The sequence below is a fragment of the Arctopsyche grandis genome, chromosome 11, assembly GCF_051622035.1.
Source record: "Arctopsyche grandis isolate Sample6627 chromosome 11, ASM5162203v2, whole genome shotgun sequence".
NCBI classification, from domain to species: domain Eukaryota; kingdom Metazoa; phylum Arthropoda; class Insecta; order Trichoptera; family Hydropsychidae; genus Arctopsyche; species Arctopsyche grandis.
The window spans coordinates 23,954,136-23,977,772 of record NC_135365.1 but is presented as its reverse complement, the minus strand read 5'-3'; the positions used below and the strand labels follow the sequence as shown (position 1 = coordinate 23,977,772).

The 23,637-nt window shown below is 36.8% G+C and overlaps 2 protein-coding genes across 2 annotated transcripts in view; both read right to left on the bottom strand.

Moving 5' to 3' along the window:
* Positions 1 to 453: 453 nt before the first annotated feature.
* On the bottom strand, positions 454 to 15,305 carry mon2 (Mon2 homolog, regulator of endosome-to-Golgi trafficking). The gene is made up of 31 exons (XM_077440547.1): positions 15,027 to 15,305; positions 13,109 to 13,369; positions 12,742 to 12,873; positions 12,491 to 12,673; positions 12,302 to 12,419; positions 10,224 to 10,324; positions 10,025 to 10,150; positions 9,711 to 9,956; positions 9,521 to 9,635; positions 9,309 to 9,440; positions 8,387 to 8,483; positions 8,155 to 8,306; positions 7,743 to 7,897; positions 7,550 to 7,669; positions 7,145 to 7,480; positions 6,954 to 7,065; positions 6,749 to 6,876; positions 5,679 to 5,780; positions 5,322 to 5,608; positions 5,054 to 5,246; positions 4,831 to 4,975; positions 4,617 to 4,762; positions 4,436 to 4,543; positions 3,548 to 3,812; positions 2,951 to 3,459; positions 2,688 to 2,875; positions 2,457 to 2,608; positions 1,721 to 1,828; positions 1,506 to 1,593; positions 1,319 to 1,431; positions 454 to 1,235 (listed from the first exon to the last, which is right to left on the bottom strand). The coding sequence occupies exons 1-31, from the start codon at positions 15,303 to 15,305 to the stop codon at positions 1,087 to 1,089; spliced, it is 5,346 nt and encodes a 1,781-aa protein (XP_077296673.1). The 3' UTR covers positions 454 to 1,086.
* A 2,291-nt stretch (positions 15,306 to 17,596) lies between these two features.
* The window catches only part of LOC143918606 (neural cell adhesion molecule 2-like), a 142,292-nt gene continuing 136,251 nt past the window's right edge, over positions 17,597 to 23,637 (bottom strand). Inside the window, exons 14-20 of the mRNA XM_077440546.1 lie at positions 21,320 to 21,613; positions 21,105 to 21,241; positions 19,780 to 19,945; positions 19,547 to 19,700; positions 19,264 to 19,451; positions 17,820 to 17,971; positions 17,597 to 17,746 (exon numbers count right to left, since the gene is read on the bottom strand). Of these exons, the coding sequence (XP_077296672.1) occupies positions 17,597 to 17,746; positions 17,820 to 17,971; positions 19,264 to 19,451; positions 19,547 to 19,700; positions 19,780 to 19,945; positions 21,105 to 21,241; positions 21,320 to 21,613 (1,241 nt within the window). The remainder of the gene's footprint in view (positions 17,747 to 17,819; positions 17,972 to 19,263; positions 19,452 to 19,546; positions 19,701 to 19,779; positions 19,946 to 21,104; positions 21,242 to 21,319; positions 21,614 to 23,637) is intronic.

Below are 23,637 nucleotides of genomic sequence, written 5' to 3'. Positions count from 1 at the left end.
TTGAACGAAACAAAACATGTTCATATTCAGCATCTCGTGTTGTGTCTGTGAAAGAGCAGAAAATAATCATATATTGCCATGTACTTTTGAACGATACTCAGCAACACAGTTATACTGCTCAAAGGCATGGCTACATGAACATATTGTCGCAATATAATCAGCAATACATTGTTACTCGTTTACAGGCCTCTTAAGACGCATTTTTGCGTTCGCCGCCCTTTAAGGTTGTTTCAAATTTCAAAATGGCTACCGTTTGACTGACAGCTCCCCTAGTGGAATTATGTGTAAGGTAAGGTACAAATGCAAACAACAGAATGCAAATTTGGTAAAACAATTGTATTAATGTAACATTTCCATAATATATTTACATAAAACATATAATAATAATGAATTAATTGCACATTAAATAAATACATTAAAACATACATACATATATAAAGTTCACAACGGAAATACAATTTGTAAAAAATAACAGTGTATGAATGGATTGTCGAGATCAATTGAACTGTCTAGACAATTTAAGAAGCACTACTATCGAAGTTTTAAAACTATCAAACGGTGCATATTAAAAACGGCCGAGAGTAACCGTCACTTAATACACTTTTGGCAATCTATTGCATGCATGCATGTATTTCAGTTGTAAATGGCCCTTAATCTATTTCAATCTAATAATGGCTAAATAGTAGTGGAATTAGAAATAGCGTTTATATAAAATATTATATATATATATTAATTAAATATAGCAAATTCAGTGTTGCAAAATAAATACTGTTGTGCAGTACGTCAAAATTTGGAATTGCATATGGTATAAATATTTCAACGGCCAAACGCGGAAGCTTCAACGAATTATTGTGATATGTGTGAATCTACTTTCCGTAGCGAAAACAGCTGCCTACGATCGAAACAATTTTTGTCTCGTCTATTGGGAATGTTTTGTCAGTAGTATACAAAAATCATTGAAAATGTATTCATACCACTTTTTTGTACAGAACATTATTGTTAATTACTTGTATACGTACTTTGAACTTACAACTAATTTGACATCAACTGTCGTCGTTCAAACACTTCGTTATTCTATTATTTCGCCTAGTTTTTGAACATCAGTCTGTTTAGTGTGCTATTTTCTAAAGGCGGTGACAACAGGTCTGCGTAGTGAAGAAGGGTCTCTTTCAAAGGAGTTGCCACTTGAGCTCCTCCGTTTCCGGCTGCACACTCGACTAATTCGGGATATAAACCTGCACAAACATGACAAGTTAGCGACATGCACAACTGCTATATAATTATTATTGATGCAAAGTTCAACCAAAGTTCAATCAACCTATTAATTTTTCCCATGCTTTCTTGTCTACTTTTCCTTTGGGAGCCTTCTTCATTGAATCCATCAAGGTAGCGATGGCTTTTAGAACGAATGATATCTCTGATAATCTCGCTCTGAAAATTAAAACATTCGTTTAAATCGATTGGAATTGAAGTATACAACTGAAGTGAATATGAAATTGTCTTACCGGGGTAACTCCGCTTGTGAACTAGCTACTCGATAGTTGTGCACTGCTTCTCCGAATCTTTCTAGCAAAGCTGCTACAGCAAGTTCTCCTGTAAGTATTGTATGAATATTGTAAGTAAAGATGCAAATACATGTTCCAATTACTTGACAAGGGCATGCGAGTTGCTGTCATGTAGTGAAACGGATTCATATGCAAATAACAATAAGGTTGCGTACCATTTTCAGTAGTCATACTATCGACATCTTCTAATAAAGAAAATTGTAAAAGCGTTTCGAAACATGTTCGAGCGAATTCCTCTCTCATCTTCAATTCATTTTCACAATCTGGAAAATAAAACATGTAATTATTTTATAAGTTTCTTTGTAGAATCAAATCAAATTAAAGATAAAAAGTAAATAAGGATAAGGCAATAATTGATAGTAGTGTAAGAATATAGCACAACTTGTATAATACTATCCCGAATCGAGGTTGATGATCTCATCTATGTATTTCTCCTTAAAACAAGTCAAACGATTGCATCATCGCGTTCCTGTACGAGCAAAGCCAACCTTGGCCGAAATATCTTCGTTTACACAAAGGAAAAGACAACATTAACCAGCTCTAGATAAACAAACTCTAGTCCGTAAGACCTTCGCCCCCTGAAGGCACAGCTACACGAAGAATAACCTTGAGCTTATAGGAATTCCTGGGAGCATGATCTTACCAGCCAAGCTAGATTGCACAATTGATCAGGATATAAATCAATGCATTAGCCGCTGTCACCAGTGAGCTTCTGGAGTTCAGCTTGCCCACTCCTCCGAAGTAAAGCAACTATCTCCTTCGCTATACATATGAACAGTAATACTTGTATCCACTAAACAATTAAGAAACTTCTTCCAAACACAGACGTATTACTATAGGCCAGGACACTGGTCAACACACCTTCCTTCCTAAAGTAGTAATATAAACTACCTGTGTTTCTGGAGAAGGCTGTATGTATTGATCCTCGATTAAGTAAAGCTACGATTGCGGTCAAAAAAGTCCTCGGAAGTTGAGCAGCATGAGGTAGCACTTCCGATCTGACCAACATGACGAGTTCGCAACACAACCTTTCATCTTCAACTCTAAAACGATTAAAATACTAATCAGAACTTAGCACGCAACATACATACATACGTTTTATCACATTATTAGGCGACATACCTAGCATCGAACATGAAACATTCAATTATTGGTGGAAGAACATCCCAAAAGTTGGAATACTGTGATGGGTCTTTCCTGGCGAGAGGAAGTCCAGCTTCGAGAGTTTGCAATAAAGCCGGAAGTGGAGCCGGCGGTGGAATCTCACCATCCGTTTCCTTCCTGCCCAATATGGCACATTCTTTCAATATCTAAAAAAATCCACAACTGATGAATTCAAAACCTTTATATGTTAACAATATTAAAATGCTTCATTGTAAATTTACCGTCACAATATCATTCAAAATATTGGCTTTGATGACTTCTGGCAGTGTAGCACTGGTTTGGTACAATCGCACGGCTTGGGATAGTGCACGATCTCCCGATGGAGACGGTCCTGCACAAGCCATTCCTTCAGCTCCTTTTCCACCCCAACCCAATCGAGCAAGACGAAGCAAAGCCGCGAACAACGACGGTAGTAATACAGCCCGAGCTACTGCTTCTTGTTGCAAATGTTCTAAACAATGCAAAACCGCTGAATGGAGCAACGATACGGAACCCGTGTCTACTATGGATTGTGGAGAATGCGACGACACGATGATGATTTGTTCTAATAGAGCTCCCAGAGTTGTGAGATCGTCAGTTGTAAAGCTCGATTTGATATTTTGGAATATAGTAGGGAAGATTTGAACGAGTGCCGTTAAGAAGGCTTGTGAAGGAATATAGTCACTGGTTGTAGATTGATGATTCTTATTATTACAATTGGCTTCGGCGAATTGCTCCAAACGTTGATTGGCTAAAAAAACAAAATAATACAAAATCAATAGCTGTCCGATGAAACTATCGATTCTCTAGATATATGTATGTATGCACGCATCACCAACCGGAAGCTTCTCGAGCGATGTATATCCAAACTTGCCACGAGAGCGAGCACACTTCACGCTCCAGGTCCAAATCGGGACATCTTTTCATCAGCAGAACTTCTTGGAACGACTTTAGAGCGCCGACTGATACCTCATGATTTTGGCACAACGCGAAATTCTGAATGAAATCTAAAAGAACTGCCCAAGCTCTAGCAAAGTCACCCAAACCTTGTAAAACTTGATGCTTCGTATGGAACACTCTTGCAACACCCGACAGAGCTAAAACCTGAGATTATTAAAATGTATTAATACAGGCAATACCTTCAAAATGTAATAAAATAATTAACCCTTTGAGTGCTGACATTTCCAACTAGAATTATTTTGAAATCCCAATAGAAAGTAGGTATAAAAATTGAAGCTAATCCAAACAAACCCTAGATCACTACCCTAGATAACTACCGCCAAGGATTTCGAGTTTTGTAAAGGTGTGTTTAGACTCTCTAATATATCTTGCAACAATATAAAATAAACAAAAGAAGTCTATTAATGAATGTATTTTTCCAAAACTAGTTCCATCTTCTTCATTGTTGTTTAAATGTAATGCTTTCAATCTAAATACCAAGCCACAGTCTGAAATACCCAACATTTAGGGATTTCCATCGAGAAATTCTATGGTTATAAATTCAGAAATTCCGGTGTAAACCATTTTTTATAAACGTTGTCAAATGAATGACACGGATTACACGACCCATGTTCAATGCTACCTGGAAAGGTTTAGTGGGTAGTAGTCTTGTTTTCTTTGTTAATGTTAATGTACAACGCCTATTAGCTTTTTTCAGGTGCATGGACTTTTCGGCAAAACGCCGATCGGCGTTAGTCAGCATTCAAAGAGTTAAACAATTGAATTACTTGTGTTTCTGCCCACTGCTTCTGAGCTGTGTTCCTTGAATGGTGAATTAGAATATGTTCACCCGTGTCTACTTTTTCCGAGCTGGCCATGTTTGCTTGATTTTGTACCTATGATTTTGAAAATGTATGTTAAATAAAGAACATCAGAGTAAATTTACACAAACTTAAAAGCAACATATACTTTGTGCAACATTGGAAAAAGAACAGCCCAAAGAAGAGGCCGCCAAGCTGCCGGTTGAAGAGATCCACCGTGAGCTCCGATGCAGCTGAATAGAGTTTGACACGCCGCTCTCCTCACAGACGGTCGTCCTTCTGTGCAAAGTTCACCTAAAATTATAAGAATTAGTACAATGCGAAAATCAGACGACATTTCAAAATCGAAAGTGTAGCACTACCTAAACGAATGTATAAGCACATCCAGAGCTTTTCAAATTGAGGCAGATCGACTGTTCCGGGAAACTCGGGATACACGCTAGTGTCTTCACTCAATATTGCGTTGAGTCTCTCTTGATTGTGATAGAAGTAGTCAGATATATTCCACTGAAATCAAGGTAAGTATTTCAATTAGATCTCGGCTTATATTGAGTATTGTTCATTTTAATCAATGAAATGAATCACCATCAATCCGACGGCGGTCAAGCTGACGTTCAGATCTTGAGACTGACGTGCAAACCGAGCTGCAGCTGCGGCTGCACGTCTAAGTCCAGCAGCTCCTCCACCACCAGACGCACCACCGACGGCACCTTCGCCAGCTACTAGTTCAGCGCACACAACTTGCAAGCATTGAAAAGCAGACCGAACCAATACCGGACTATAAATCAACATAACTAACATCAGTAACAATCGTTAAATCAATCTATAAACGTATATCAACTGATTAAAGCACCTATGATGATCGGCAATGGCCGCTACGATATGCAATAGTTGAGGATATGCAGCCGATAGAGCCTGTCCGTGAGAATGTAGCAGTTGCGAGACGCATTCTAATTGCCGCTGTCGTACATCAGCATGTTGTATGGAACTTAGAGATCCCAACGGTTCTACGAGGAGTACTTCTAATTTTTCTTTACCTAGTTCGGGATGTTTGAATTTATAATGTAGAGCTGATTTTACGAGGTATGTTATGGCTTCGACGCCCCACTCTCTCATTCTTATATGAGGATGTTGGCACACCTATAGATAAATTAGAAAAATTAAGTACATAAAAAAAAAATGAAATAATATGCAATGAAAATCAATTTACTTCTAGAAGATGAGTAGTAAGCGGTCTCCAGATAATTTCAACCCTATGCAAATTGGCCAGACCGGTTTCCAACAATTTGGCAACAGCAAACAAAGATGGTTCCTATAACAAACAATTTATTTAAAATATAATTTCAATTTTTTATTACATAAATACATTATGTGCCATGACAGGAATTACCTCAAAGCGACACATATGGTTAGATTATTTTTGCACATAAGTACTTACAATTTTTCAAACATAGGACAACATATACATATAATAATAATAGAGACATCTGTGGATAATCAACACATTTTTTGAAACCGCAAATTTAGCGAGAAATACATAATGCAGGTAGCATTTTATAAGATTCAACAAATTCGAGATGCTTATAGCTCGAATTTTCGATATGCAATAGCTCTAATAGTACACTAGGCTGTGGCTAATGTTTTATAACATCAATGATATAACATTTATGTGCGTGGTAGACATCATCATTTGCTGGCTGTACCTCCTGCCCGCACAGTCCTTTTTCGAATGGCTCCTATTCCAAGAGCCATTCGACTTCTTAATGAAATCGTTGCTGCCGAGACTGAATGTAATATTTTCCACCTTAGTGAGCGTAAATTGTCGGAAATTACTCTAACCCATTTATCTGGTAGTCTGCGCTCATCATTGTTTTCATGATTGATTGTGATTTATGAGTGAAATTTTGATTAACTCTCTTCCATTTGGGCCTTACAGGGATGTTTTGTATTTGTAGTTGTTTCTTACATATTTATTGAAACTGCCTGTAGGTGCAAGGCATTCCTTATGCTATATATTTTTACTTTATCTGTTATTATTAAATGCTGTTTTTTATGTTTATGTATGGATGTATTTATGTTTATGTTCAAATGTATTTTTTTTTATGTATAATTGATGGGTGTATTATTTTCGTTGTGTATTGATTTGTGTTTAATTGTTATTTTGTTTTTTTTTGTGTTATGTTTTTTGACCATTGTGGCGCTTTAGGAATTCCTGTTATGCCACAATGGTCTGTTTAGAATAAAATAAAATAAATTATTAACATAAAACAGTATATTAACCCTATTTGAATACGCCAGTTCCATAGCTTCATTCGACAACTTGCAGAGTGCATCCAAGAGATATTGTAAAGCATCTGCGTCTAAGTTTCCAGAAGATTCAAACACTTTGCTGACCAATCCGGATAACACTGCAATGCAAATACAACACATTAAAACAATTCAATAAAAAAAATTGAAACCCACATATAATAATAATAAAACATACTCGGAAGATCTGCCATGACAGCAGCAGTGCTCATCAAAGCGTGCGAATCCGTATGGGCACGACCAGCTTTGAGACTACCTCCAGTCGAAGGTTTCAAGCCTAAAATCCACACCTAAATAACATAACAAAATATAAAACATACAATCATGAAGGATATATAACATAAAAAGTATATATAAAAATATAATAACCAAATGTTGTAGCGTAGTAAGAACTGGCAGCCACGCTTGTTGCAAAGCCGCTCCGTGAAGAGCTGCTAATCTGAGAAGAGCTCTCAAGCCTGTGACTTGCCGGCCGGTCACTACTACCCAACCAGGTTGACCTGGAGGAGGTGCTGTCGATGGAAGCGGAGTACCGACAGCGACCACTTGATGCCGAGGATCTGGATCCGTGGCGGAAGAGATTGCCGAAGTTTGACTAGGTCTCGGTCCCGGAAGAGCACCGAGAGCAGCTAAAGGATAGTGTGCTGGGAGAGCGGCACGACATAGGGCTCCGGCACATGCGTCACGTGCAGAATTGTGACCAACCTGAAATTCCCAATAACAAATTAAAAACATTTTGTATTAAAAGCTATATAAAATATGAAAAATATATACCTTAGCACTGACTCTAGCCATTGTGTGTATGGCTCTTAAAACCAGCTCCAATTCACCTATACTAGCTTCGGCTAAAACGGACAGACCCCAAACTAATCCACACCAGCTGGATTGTATCAACTGCAAAGTCGATTTATTGTTTAATATAATTGATTTAAAATCAAATTTTGTATGAAAGTATAAATTAAATTACTTGGAGTTGAAGCGCTTGTTGCTTTTCGTCTTCTTCAACTTTTTTATTGTCAATATTTGAAAAATTAATGTCGATAGTTGGATCGTTTTCGTTCGGCGACAAATCTTTCTGAAGGTTCGTCGATGTGTTGCGTTCGTTGTTTCTTATTTCAAAATCTGAATGAATACGAAACATATTTTTATACAAATATGCACTTGCCTGGCTAATTACAAACATTATACAGTATATAAATGTTTATGTTTATTATAATCAACCTGGAGTCACATATATTAAAGGTCTTACCAGCAGCACCGGGTCCGGGAATGAACCCATGACCACTCAGTTGAATACATTACACGCTAACCACTGAGCTATGCTGCTGGTTGATGAATATGAACACTGAATACATTTTTAATAAAGAAAAGATAAGTACCTGAAGGTTCATAATCTTGATCCCGTAAATATTCCAGACCGCCTACGGTGAGAGCTATAGATCGTACGACTTCTATCAAACAAGCAAATGCTACTGATATTCCATAGCCGTCTTGTACTTGAGGCGCTTCAGTACGATCTAGCATTTCTAAGCTATATAACAAATAAAATAATGGATAAATAATACAATAAATAAATTATCATAGTTTTAAATCATATATGAATACACTTACTAAGTCCATTTTGCGGTTCCAGGAGGGAAATTAGTACAAAGAGGAAGCCATATACCTTTCCAGAAAAAGCCGTTCTGTTGTGGAACAGCTGACATACCTGGAAAAATTTAAAACAAATCATTTTTTTGACCTCAAAATAAATTAAACTACATAAATATATTTTATGGACGAGTGAAATAGGCTTGTATGTTGTAAATATGACATGGTCGAGTTTGGGTCACCATACTGTGGAATTGACCATGTTGGTGGCGACTACTTTATTTCTTTCCCGTCAGTCACATTCAACCCTAATTAACCACCGCAAAAAGGATAAAAAATGTGAGGGCGAGTGAAATGACAGACGGGGATGAAGTCATGTACGACATCACCACACACCGAACAGTCATCCAGCTACACATCACTTATCACCCAACCCAGAACCACCCTCATCAACCATCAACCCATGCCTACCCCTGTGTCAACAAGCCCCCAACGGTGGAACGGGGTACGCAGACCACCAAGTCAACTCGACTGTCCAAGCTCGGACTACCCCTCACAATATCATCGCCTTCAAATCTGCTGTCCACCTCGATCAGAACTCTATACCAGATTTGAGAACAAAACTACAAACACCAGAGCGGATAGTATTTGTAATATTATAATTTTTACTTTTTTTGTATCGTTATCACTAAGGGTAGAGTAATGTAGGGGCCCTACAACATGGTCGAGTTTAAGTCACCATCCTGTAAATTGGAACTGATTCGACCACATTGGTAGCAACTACTTCACTTCTTTCCCGCTTGTCACATTAAATAGCGTGTTTACAATGTACCGTCATTTCATTCCTTTCGCCCGCAGTCATTTCATAGGCTTTCTTTTTAAGATAGATGGAGTCAGTGAGGTCGAGTAAGATATAAAGGACAAAGAATTGATGATTATTTACCCATTGGAGTGTTCATTTGTGATGCGACAAACAGGCTTTGTAAATAAGCTCCTAACGAGTTGACGATATCTTGGAATATATTCGTGGCATGAGGACGTAAATCATAGCATTCGCAAAAAGAAGTGAGCAGTTCTGAAAAAAATATTAAAGTCATTAAACATTATTATTATATATGTAGGTAATATAAAATATGGCACAGAAATAATACGAACCAGGCCTTATAGACATTTTATGCAAGACTTCCAAAGCGAGCGCTCGTTGCCACAATGGCTTATCGGGATCCAAGAATTTAATTGTCAGAGATAGAAATATTTCACACTCTGTCACCTGAAATGCAAATTGCGTATATTTTAACAAGTTTGGAATACAATTAAAGCTCATTGAAAAGATTGTGGTGGTTACCAGCATTGAATGGTATTTATGCACGATCACCGACACCATTCTCAAAAGCCGCATGCTGACAGGAAAGTGAGGTCGATCGTGACCTGGAGTGGTCTGAGCTCCGCCTGCACCCTGGTTAATGTTTCCACCGCTACCTCCACCACCCATGGTACCACCGATACCACTGCGAAATTTGACATTGGGCGAAAATAAGCGTATGATCAGAGCACATACGTGCTCCTTGAGAAGGAAGCGAAATTCAGTAATCTGAAATACAAAAATTATAAAGAAATAAAATGTTTAAGCTTTAATATTTTAGAGTGATGAAAGCATACCTTGAAGAATATTTCTGAAAAGTCAGTCAAGACGGTTTCTAATAGTTCCAATCCGAAAGTTTTTGAAATTTCGGTGACTCCGACGAGCCAATGAGGTTGATCGCCGTTTACCAACTGGACGATATCCTTTTGTGAACAATCAATGAAAAATGAGTATCAATAAATAAGCATTATACGTACATATGTGTTAATATAGTACTTGGAACATTAGATATGCATCGGCAGCACACGGTCGTAGATCTCTCGGTGCTTTGATGTTTTGAGGTCGGACATCAACTGGATTGATTTCTCGGTTATCTCCTGTTGAATGAATAAGTCTTTCTAAATATTTAGAAAAAATACTGCTCTCAGAACGGTCAAGTTAAAGAAATAAATGCTAAATTAGACTCATATGACGTGAAAATATTACACCTGCTAAGAATTCAGGCATTACATATTAAAGTGTACACATATTGGAGTACCTCAGGGATGTAATCTGGGGCTTCAGTTTATTTTTATTTCAATCAAATATGTTCACTCCCCTTTACAGATCGCTCCAAAGCAACGAGTTCACTTATATAGATACAATACAATCAATACACATAAGAATTTTAAACAATGCTAATTCATACAAACACCCACAGTGACATCTATGGAGAAATTTTTGCAGCATTTTTATAATCAAATTGGTGAACCTCAAGACGCTGAATTTTACAGGAACCGTTTCAATGAAAATCAGTAAAATTGGCAAACTCTGATAAGAGAAGTTCGACCTGGAGTCACAAACCAAGGTCGGGCCAGCAGTAGGACTCTAGTGAGACTCGAACCCGTGACCATTCTGCTCGAAAGCATAATATGCTGTAGCGTATGCTAAAAGGAGCCGCTGTTATAATTGGTTTCGAGGATTATCTCCAGGCTTAAGTGCAAGTCGGCAAACAATGAGACCCCCGAATGCACTTAGCGGTGATAGCGGCACTCGGTCGCATTCCTGTGGAGTTCTTAGAACTGACAACGCCAAAACGTGGGACTGCACATCTGAGTACGTGACTAAACAATGGGGAAGTAACCGGACGTCGAAGATGCCCTGAGCGACCTGTCCTTTATAAGGAGGTACTTCGACCATATCAAGACATTCTGGACGGAGCACTGCCAGTGTGTGTATTTCCTTAGGTAAAAGTGAGAACGCTCGACAGGAAAAGCGGGGCTAGATGTTGGTTGCCATTATGCCGGTGCCAGACATGAGTTCAAAGAAGTGATCACTTCTTTGAAGACTTTGCTCACACATTTGGTCACATATTGTTGTATCTGCCAGATATAAATTCAAAGATTTGTCAACTAGGCTTGCGCAACTGGGCTTCGCGCAGTGTGGCAGGCACACAAAAATTTGGACTTTTATCCCTTTGTTGTGCGCTAAAAAACCCACACGGAACGGCAAAGCGCTCTTAAGTGATCAAATATGTGACAATAGTATCAAATGCCCGTGCCACACATGTGAACACTTATTTGATCACATCTTTGTACACATGTCTGGCGCCGGCCTGGCAGCGTTCTCACTTTTACCTTTCCTTAATCACCAATAAATGCTGTGAAACGACTTTGGCCTTTTACTTGGATCCTCCACCCACCCCTACGCAACAATGCTAATCACTAGTCCACGCCGTTGGTTACAATAGTGTGATATTTTCATCAAGGATATGATTTTTTATTACAGAACAGCCGTTATTCATTTACTGCAATCTCAGATTTGTAAATTTTAAAATGTTGAAATGTCTTTCGGTTCAAAAATATTATTTTTCTTCAAAATCTAACTCAACCTAATCTTTTATGGAAAGAAAGATATTCTCAAATGTGCCCATGAGTACATCCATACATTCAATTAGAGCAATTCATACAAACATCTACAGTGACATCTATATATAAATTTTCGCAGCATTTTTATAATCAAATTGGCGAACCTCAAGACGTTGAATAACTTGATATTTGTAAGAGAGATAGGAAAGGAAATGCCTATTTTACAGGAATCGTTTCAATGAAAATCAGAAAAACTGGCAAACTCTCGATAAGAAACGATCGACCTGGAGTCATAAACCGAGGTCGGGTCAGCAGCAGGACTCTAGTGGGACTCGAACCCGTGACTACTCTGCTCAAAAGTATAATACGCTAACCACTAGCCCATGGTTTGTTATTACAGAACAGCTGTTATTCATTTACTACAACATATTCTCAAATGTATCCATACATTCAATTAGAGCAATTATCGTCAATTGGCCTTGAGAGATAATACAGTGTCAAAATTACCGTTATAATCGAGGGTCGCCCGTTCGAACACGAGTGAAACAAGTTGCCTAACTGTAGCACCGGCTGCGTGCTGGGCTCCACCAGGAGTACCTTGCAGTCGTAAGCACACAACCAGCGTCTGAAAAAACCATTTAAGCATTATTATAACAACAAACTATTACAAATGAGCGTATCGTACGGTGAACTAACCCTAGCGAGGGTATCTCCGCGGACGAGATCCGACGTCGTGAGCAGCAGAGCAGCTGTCTGCAGCAGACGAGGTTCGAGACCAGTAGCCGGAGCTAGCGTAGCCAAGCAATCGACGACATGACGCGCACCGCGTGCATCTACACCTCGGCCCGCTATCAATCTTTGCATCGTTCCCAAGCAAAACTGAAATATGAACGACAATATTATTTAACGCTATTGATTACGTATGCGAGTCGTGTTCGGCATGTTACCTTGATTATCTTGGTGTCTTTAGATTCGCATCCTTGAACTAGGGGGTATAAGATCTGGTTGACGACGCCGTACAGCGAAGCCTGAGGGTTGCTAGCGGCCAGTGTCAGTTTCTCGATGGCTTCATCGCACGACTGTAATGTTACATTAAGATTTTCAGTTCTAGCAAGAACGTACTAAAATTGTGCAATATTTTATTACTATGCAATAAAATCGTATGGTATATTTTTATGAGTATTATACGTAGTCTTGAGTAGGTATTACTTAGTGTGAGGAATTGTGTGAAATTTCGGAATTAATAATGATGTCATGCAATTATCATAATAAGCATGTTCAGAGTAGTAGATAAGAATGACAGGTGTAGGTAACCTCTTTGATTTGGGGATGTTTCTTTCGGGTCTCTATAGTGAGGTGTCTGAAGTCAGCTGTCAGCAGCTGGAGGAAGCGAGTCTCTCCGGCTAGGGCTGGACCCGCAGCGGGGGGCGCCGTCAAGCCGACGTTTGCGCCCCCCGCCCCTCCGCCCCCACTCGGCGCCCCCGCAGCCACGCTCGCCCCCACCCCCACTACCCCGCCGGCGCCCTCCGCACCCACCATCTCCTTGTCGGATCTCCACCTGACAGCTGGCCAACTCTAATCACAAACCGAACGACACTCGCCAACACCCACCGGCGAACTGTCAAAACGCCGTGAACTGACACGACAACGAACTAAACACCTCACTTCACGGCCATCGCTTTTGAGCTCTTAATCTTTTTTTTTATCTCCGTGTGAAGCTAAAAATCGGGCGATATTTTTGCAAGGTAATAGTTTTCATGTGAAAATTATAAAGATACTTTGATATTCATCACAAAATGCCGACACAAAAATTTTTTGTGGGTTTTTTTTGCCTGATCCAATTCGGTTCGGTGATTATTCCGCAAAATCGATTATTCGGTGATTATTCCGCAAAAAAAAAATGTTAAGGTAATTAAGATGTGTAAAATACATTTGTTTGCAGATGATACATTGATATATATATAATTGGAAAGAATGTTGATGTAATGTCTGAGATTTTAAATATAGAATTAAATTATGTGAATGACTGGTTGTGTGAAAATAGGTTAAAGTTGAATGTGAATAAAACAAAAATGATGTGGTTGAATGGTAAAAATAAAAATATATTGAATGTAATTAGAATTGATGATAAGTTAATTGAAAAAGTTGAAAATATAAAATACTTAGGTGTATACATATGTAGATTCAGGACTAAATTTTAAAATGCACGCTGACTATATAATAAAAAAATTGGCTAGAAAAGTTGGTGTATTATGTAGATTAAGAAATATTTTAAGTAAAAAAAGTAAAATTTTAGTGTTTAATTCAATTGTCTTGCCACATGTGGTATATTGTGCCACTGTGCTTAATTTGTTTAGTGGCCAAGATTTAGAAAAAATGCAAAAAATACAGAATAAAGCTATGAGAGCTATTTTGAATGTGAGTAGATTTAAGAGTATTGGAAGTATGTTAGATGAATTAGGATGGATGAGTATTAGAATTAGTCTAAATATTAGTACATTGTCTTTTGTTTATAAGTTAGATTATAAGTTATTACCTAAGTATTTTGATGATTATATAATAAGGAATAGAGATAAACATAGTTTTTATACTAGAAATAAGGACAAACTAGTTGTAAGTAGAGTAAGAAAGAATAAGACGGCTGGGGGTGTTTTTCACAGAGGTGTGCTCATGTATAATGCCCTCCCTGAGTGCGTCAGGTCTGCTAAGAACATGGATGCATTCCTGCGAGGTGCGAAGAGACACCTCTGTGAGGGACAGTACATATAAGTTAATTATAAATTTTAGAGTTAAGTATAATAATTAAGATGTATTTTTAAATTAGCTTGATAGCTAAAATATATATAAATAAATAAAAATAAAATAAATAAATAAATAAAAAGCGATCTCGCGCACGTCACTAAAATTCCGATGACGGTACATCTGGCACCCAAAAACTCCATCAATTGAAAACTATCCACGCGAAATATTGGGGTTTGCTACAAATGATTGCAAACCACCCGGCTGCATGGTCATTTCGATTGAATTTTGGGTAAAAGTGAAAACCCTCGACAGGGCGGAGACCGCTAGGTTGGAAGGGAGGCTCGGTCGACTCGCTCCATCCTGTGATTGGCTACTCTACGCGATGCCAATAGTATTTCCGTGCCCTGAATTAACTCAACTTTCACCTGATGAAATACTCAAACATATGCTGCCTGGTTCACATATAATTTCGGACGGTTGGGCAGCGTACGGAAATATTCCACATGCTGCTAATGGAATGGAGCGGGTCGACCGAGCCTCCCTTCCGACCTAGCCTGTCGAGGGTTTTCACTTTTACCGAATTTTTCACTTTTACTGCCTGGTTCACATATAATATCGGACGGTTGGGCAGCGTACGGAAATATTCCACATGCTGCGAATCGAATGGAGCGGGTCTACCGAGTCTCCCTTCCGACTTAGCCTGTCGAGGGTTTTCACTTTTACCGAATTTTGACTGTTTGAATTTCAGGATGTACGAACGACGAAACATTCATGTGGTTGCACAGATGACATTTTTATGTACATTGATGATTGGCAATCCTTAATATTGAGTTGGATCTTTCTGGCAAGTTTAAAATGGCAAAAGCCGAGACAAAAGTATGAAATGAGCATGCGGCCCCTTGGTTTGCAATCGTTTGCAGCTCAGGGAAAAGGTGGATATATCAGAAAAAAAATATTTACATATTTCTACTATCAAGTGTTCATTTTATTGTATCTACGCATCCCCTCCCCCTCCCACTATGGTTGCACTTTTTATTCCTATTTATTAGTTGCACTTTTTATTCCATACAATTTTGGTATATGTTAGAATTTATTTAAAAAAAAGTTGTTGTTCTTGACCTTTTTTTAAATCATGATAGCTTCTTATTGTATTTATTTTTTTATCGGAATTAACCAAATTTCGTCAACTATAGAAAGAACTAAATAAAATTAAAACTTTCAGTCAGTAAAATATGGTAAATAGATCTCAAATTAGCTGATTACGTTGACAACCGTATTAAACATGTTGAATAACATGTATTCAATAGACATTCAAGAATTGAATGAATTAGAATATACACACATATATGTATATTTGGTATTTTACTTTCAAATAAATAGATATTGAAACATTGAAAAGACACGCGTTCTTTATCATTCATAGGAGTTAATAGAAATAGGCAAATATAATATGTATAAAGAAAAAACGCATACTTTTTCATTTTGCATAGTGATTTTTTTATTATACATTTACATTGTTTAAGTATTAGAAATTTCAATACATCATCACAGTTAAAATTAAAAACTATTTTATCATAGGTATGTACATTATATTTTTCATTTAAATATTCAGAACTATTTTATGAGAGTAAAATAATTTAATGTTGTTATTTTACCTAAACGTTAACAAATATCTGTTTAGTATTTACTTTTTACAATTATAATGAACATTTTTTTTTTGATTTTCACAAAAATCCATAGTGTGTGTACCCATTTTCTTTCCCTTAATTATATTTTGTATTTACAACACATGAAATGCAATTACGAAAACATTTCAAACATATACATCGTGATGTCATGTGGCAGTAATTATATTTTCATTTGAGAGATTTGCATCGTCCAAACTCTCTAAAAATAGCATAAAAAATGAAAAATAATCTTGTGTAAGATAAAAAGTATCAGAATATGTATAGCCAATATGTGTTTGAAGTGTTTTACATAATTTGAAATATAAATAGCGAATATTCACATCATTTTTTTTATAATCTGCTTAAGAAAACATTAATGGACAATCTTAGAGATTTTTTTGTATTTTTTTAACAAGGCAATTTCTTTTTATAAAAGTATAAAAATCTATGCACATAATTTATTTACAAAAATCTTAGATGAAATAATAATTATATGTTTTTTTCATATTTATAATATATAAGTCTCACTTCAAAAGATATGAAAAAATGCATTTATTTAAAAATAGAAAACTATAAATATATAAAATTAATATATTAAATGATGATAAGTTAAACATGAAATGACATTTTAAATTAACATTAATAACATATTTGTTTGTTAATTTATTTATAACTACGGATGCTTTTTGCAAGTATTATATAGTATGTATGTATATATTATGTAAGTATGAATTGTTTTCAGCTTTAAACTTTAAACGTAACATTTATTATATTTAAGCACTATCAAGTGTAATAAACAAATTCTCCATTTAATTTGACAAACATAAATGTATACAAACGATGTTTTCAATACCAATAGATTATATCAAATTATTGGCATTAAAAATTCAATTCATATTCACATTTGCCGATGTAAATAGATCGTTAAAAGCGTGATTTTATGACATAATAAATAAATTGTACTTTATGTAAATATATTTAAGGAATAAAATAATGATAAATGCGAAATGTTAACATAATATTTGGCACACTTGATTAACAATATAAATGTGTAATATAAAAAGATGAACAGCAATTTGAATAGGTATAAAATTGTAATTTTTGTGATAGGAAAGGAATGATTATGTCGTCAATAATAATTCAATTATAATAAAAACAATAATGAAAGACATACAATGAATTTTATCAATAATTTAGCATTTTAAGTTATTTACAAAATATTAATTATACATGTTCAACTTGAATATTTAAATATATATACATATATTATGTATTATAATAATATCACTGGCCTCAGAAATATTTTTTTTTATATAAAAGTCCACTTTATAAATACACAATTGAACAATTAATTAATTATCTAATTAATTACGGGGAATCATAACAAACAATCTTAAATACAACTCTCTTGGATACGATTAGAAGTGGTCACTATCTCCGGCCGTAGCCTGTGCATCGTTAGTGTGGACGTTACATTCACTCCCGACGACAACGGGCTGCAAGCATTCACACCTTTATGCGCTCTGCCCAGACTATGATATGACTGAAAATTGAGAAATTAACCAGTTATGTTGAGCCAATAGTGGAAAGTTTATATAACATTGTTCAAAACTTACATTAGCTGGAGTAATTTTAAGATCTTTGGGTTTAAATTGAAAGACTCCACCGTCGGGGTCGGATCTCTCTTCATCAGATGTGGCTTTGGTGATTAAACGCAGGGATGGAGTCCTTTGTAAGCTCATATAACCTTTGATTACAGGTCTCCTTTCTGCATAGTGAAATTAATATAACATATAAATAACATTAAACTTTCATATACATATGTACCGGTCTCCGTGACGAGCCCGAATGTGAAACGCCGGAAAACGTAAATATTGAAAGGCAAAGATCGAAAATCGAAAGATCAAAAATAAAGGGTGCATGGTAAACGGCACTTACTCACGTACATACTCACTTAATTTGCGCGAGCAGGATACAACAGGAACAAGAGGAACAGGCTTTTCCTCCCGTATTAATGTGCGCGCGCAGAATACGGGAGGAAAAGCCTGTTCCTCTTGTTCCTGTTAAATCCTGCTCACGCAAATTAAGTGAGTATGTACCGTTTACCATGCACCCTTTTTTATATGTATTTGAGGAATATAAGAAGGTCACAAAACAAAATTCAATAATTAAACATACATACACGTTCACAGATGCCGGTTATGAGAGCATTTTCGATGCAAATTGAGTGCAAATGTATGGAAACTTACACAAGACAAAAGTTCTACTTTCGGCTGTCGGATTTTGTTTGAAAATTTTTTATTACTTAAAATCACTATAATACATATTAAATATCAAGAAAATCCAAGATCCCACTTCGGGATTATTAAATTTAGTGATTTTTTTTATTTTCATTACATTGATACAAGAATTATAATTGAATTTTTTCGTGAAGAGCACACATGTTTAAAGGGTTGTAAAAAATAGTGGAAAAAAAACCGAACAAGAGTAAACTGCCACTTCCAGTTCTTTACAAAATTTTATACGTAACTTATATAACTTATAAGCTTAACCTTTTAGATATGAAATTTCAGTTCAATAAACCAAAAGTTTTCTAGGATAAAATAAAACACCCCGATTCTCTAGAGTAAAAGTACTACTTTCGGTTCAGGTAAAAATATTCAAAAAATATTTACTTATAAAATTTATAGTTTCTATTAGATGTAAAAAAAATCAGTCTGATTCGGTTGGCGGTTTGGGAGATAATTTAATTCAAAAACTTAAAAAAAGAGGACACCTACATACCATTTCCGGTCAACTTAAAAATTTGAAAAAAATTTACGTCGTATCGATAAGAATTTCAGTAACCTAAGCTTCAGTTCGATAGGACTAATGGTGTTCAAAAAATCCCCAAAATACACTGAGACACAGACACACACACACATTTTTTCTAGAACATGAAAACGTGATCAGTCATCGATTCTGAGTTCGAATCAGTCAAAATCTCGACTTGGAATTTTCGCATGATCACAAAACTTCATCTATTGTTACTACGGACATCAAATTACGGAGTATACGTACCGTATTGATTAGGAATAATATCTGGATCAGTATCTTCATTGTTGTCACCGGAGATTGGTCCTGAAGGGTGGAGTAAAGGAAGAGCTCCGGCAGCAACACAAGATGGATAATCTAGCGGAGATGCTGACCTGGCTCCGCTGCCCAAGACTGCACCTCCCATACTTTCAGTGCACAAACTCTCACCAGATCTATGTGATCCATCCAAAGGTCTGAATTAAAATTGTTAAATTTTACGTAAAATCAGTGTTAGTAATGTTAGTAGGAATATTTAGACTCGGCATACCTGAGAGGTGCATGTTTGGCGGGAAGAGGTGCAGCAGCAGCTCCATGTCTGCGATAAAGTGCTGCAAGAACTACGCAAACTACTGCTGCCAAAAGTGCTGCTGTAACCATGAGTCCTGCCAACACGGGGCTCAAAGGAATAGTGCTGCTTGGACCTAAATAAGAAATCATTGAAACATCTTCTAAATACTATGTTAAACTTGTTCTAATTTCACTTTTGTTTCAGACACCTACCGACAAATTTAGCTTGGCCTTTGAAAACTACTGTCTCAATTGTGGCAGGATCGCTTCTTCCTTTTCCGTTTACGGAATACATATTGAGGCGATAGCTTGCTCCGGGTTCCAAACCCTCGATTTCAAAAGTAGGAGGGGTGCGGAAGCTGCTCACATTGTACCGCAGCTAATTTTTAAAATGGAATATTATTAGAATTTACATACATATAATAGAATTTATTTATTCAATTAATTATGAACACTCGTCTAACATATTGCATCCAAAGCGACTAGTGAACTTTTTACAGATCAAGAAACATATCAAATTACATATTATACATAACCATTATATACTTTTACATTTTTGTAGAGGACATCTATGGTCAAATATTGCAAATTACATTGCAAACATTTTTAATTATATAATACGATCAATAAGCATTTTTATACAGTGCGAATATTTTTGCATATTTATCATCCACAGAGACATCTATGGAGAAAAAAATTTTGTATACAATCGGCCAACCTGAGACACTGAATAAATTGGGGAGGGAATGCCAATTTTTCAGGAACCGTTTCAATGAAAATCAGAAAAATTGGCAAATTCTGATAAAAAACGATCGCCCACGACAAACCAAGGTCTGGCCAACAACGGGAATCGAACCCGTGACACCCTGCACGAAAGTATACGATGCTAACCACTAGGCCACGCTGCTGGTTTAACATTTATCTGGATTCTAAGTATGAGTTTTTTGGTAATTGGATTATTAGTCACATTGCGATCGCCTAAAAGACAATTTTTGCCATGAAAATCGCGAACACGGAATATTTGGCACTCGAATTCTCGTTAGTATGATAGTTATTGTTAGAATGACGGACTTTTCGGCTGCCAGATGTTCCGTTAAAGAGATTTTAGTGACTTTTGGGCGAGTGCTTTGTGACCAATAATCACCGAATCGAGTTTTTTTTGTTACAGTCTTCATGATTGTACCCAATAAATAATAATTTTTGCTTGGATTATTGTAAACGATGTATACTTTATTTATTTGTTTTGTGTATATGTATGTATATAAAATCAGCCCATACGACTTAAACTTCTTACTACTGCTAATATTGCAGAGAAAAATCTATATAAAAAGTACATAAACATGCAGCTTGAACTAAGAACTCCAGTGATAAATCAGAAGAAAAAAAAACCAAAACGGGATAAAAGTATATACAGTATAAAAGAGAAAGATATATTGGAACAAATAAAAGACTAATTGGATGGGTCGAAGATTAGCACTCGAAAGTGTGTGTAATGAAGTGGAGAGACAATGAGTGGGTAAGTAGATAGTTTTTCTCACCTTGAGACCGGGAAGTTCCAAAAGTTCCATTAGGAAAGTTTGTGGTAAGCCACCATCGAATCCTTCGAGGCATTCCACTCTCAGACCATCAGCGCTTTGATTAGCCACCGTACAATTGGAAAGTGGAAACGGACGACCTGTACATTCAAACAAGATTATTAATTACAACTTCATAATTATTCAGTAGTAAAACAAATACATATACTGGAGCATACCCGCCGCGACGAGCTGATAGAGACACGGAGATCTTTGATGTCCCACTGCGTTGACACCCCAACAAGCCAGCGTACCATAATCGAGATCACTGGCTGGAGTATAATTGAGTCTCGAGACTGAGCCCTCGCTGCTATAAAGACGAGCTGCCACTTCTGTCTGCTCGCCGGAATTGTTGAAGGTCCAATGGAAGTTCACAAGTGGTGGATTAGCGTCGACTTCGCATCTCAATTGTACAGTCTCATGTTTCAAAGCTCCGAACAGCTCCTCGCGTTGATCTCGGCACATCGGGACATCTGGAATTTTAACACTCAAATAAATAACGAGGATAATTTAAAGCAGGGAAGCTACGGAACCCTTCCTAAGGATACCAATAGACAAGGCAAAATGTATGTAATGTTGGACATCAAATCGATTTTGAGTTATCACACCTTTAGCGGGCGAATATTTTGCGGCGACTAGCAGTAGTGCGCAAAATCACAGGGCTGCGCGAATAAATACAATAGATTATAAAAATCGCTCAAAATTCAAACTCATATAAAAAAAATCTCCATATACTATTGGAATAAACGTAGTACTATGTATCCCGCCTTCCGCGATGAACCAATCTCAAACGTAATACTACGTATCCCGCATTTCTCGTCAAACTCATATAAAACGTAGGGGTTTGGTGCAAACGATCGAAAAGCGCCAGACAGATTGAATCACAGATTAACTGGATGGCTGCTTTTAACGCAATTATCGACTTCACGAATGAAAGATTGCACATCAGATGACGAGTAACCTTTCGATGTGCACAGATTAACTAAAGTATGAGAAGCACAGAACGTATACAGGGTAGGTATGTCGGGACTTCGGGTAGATTTCGCTTAGTGTAAGTGCGAGTAGTGCGCACGCATAAGGTACACGTTTCGTTAATCTGTGGTTCAGTCTGTCTGGCACTTTTCGATCGTTTGCACCGCATCGGAAACGTAGTACTACGTGACCCGCTTAAGATGTGTCTTAAGGATAGGCTTAAAGGATAGACCTACGAGGATAGGCTTCTTTAACCACTTCATCGCCATAAGCGCACCGGTGCGCGTTCCTTCGTATTTAAGGCTATGACTCGAAATTAATTTTGGCTTCTTCACAGTGTCATCTAAAAATATCCTGCGATGTTATTGAAATTGAAAAAAGTCAATATTTTTCGTTATTTTGTGATATATTCAAGAGGTAGTGTCAAGGGTTGGCACTAAACACATACAATAAAAAAATCGAATCGGTTTCTGCAAACGCGTGGTGATTAAGTGGTTAAGGGAACACCATAATTTTACTTTTTTAGCTAAACTGCAATTGAAGTAAGATTTTTGATTGAGATTAATAATATTAATGAGTTCATTTTTGGTAAGGCAGTAGCGTCACTAGGTCCGTGCGGGGAGTGTGGTCTACGCCAGGTGACAACATTTTTGGGGCGACACTAAATTGTTTAAATTGAAAAATGCCAATTCGATATATTCATTGTATGACGTTCCTCGAGGGAATACACGCCTCATTGCAATTTCTGTATGTATACAGCTTTCTGTATTTATACAGCTACCACGAAATCTGTCTGCTATATTCGGCATCAAATATGAGCCATAATTGGCTTTTGTTCGAATTCCTGAGCAATCAATGTACCTACATATATTAAGAAGGCTAACTGATTCAGTCAGACTTAGCTTCTCTTTCTTCAGTGAACTTAGCTTCTCGTTTGGCGTTTCTCTCGTAAGTCATAACAATTAACAAATATTAATAATTAATAAAATATATTTTTAAGTAACACCACCATGCACCAGATGACACCAGCCCTAGCGACGCCACTGGGTAAGGTCAGTATCTTTGACACAGTTAATGCCAGCTGTGTCACTAAGATAGAAATATGTAACTTTTGAAAGAATTCTGTATAGTTTTCGCAGATTCTTTCTCCAAAAATTATGGTATTTACTTCGAATTCATCTTAGTAAAGCACTTTCTCTAACATTGGAAAGTTTGATGTGATCACTGACCTCTTGAACTGGTTAAGAGTTTCTGATTTAAAGCATTTGTACGCTGGGATACATAAAACGCAATTTATTGTCCTCTCTGGGTCATTGGGTGCGGTGAAATAATGGCGGAATACATTCTGCTGTGGTAATTTATGCCATCGATGCAATCGCCAATTCGAAACCACCATAAATATCGACGATAGTTGTCCTTTTATCTGATGTCAATTTCGCGTCGTTGCATTTTATTGTTGTGTTAAATTTCGACCGATAAAATGACATTTTAATAAATCAAAATCGCAAAATTGTGTGTACATACA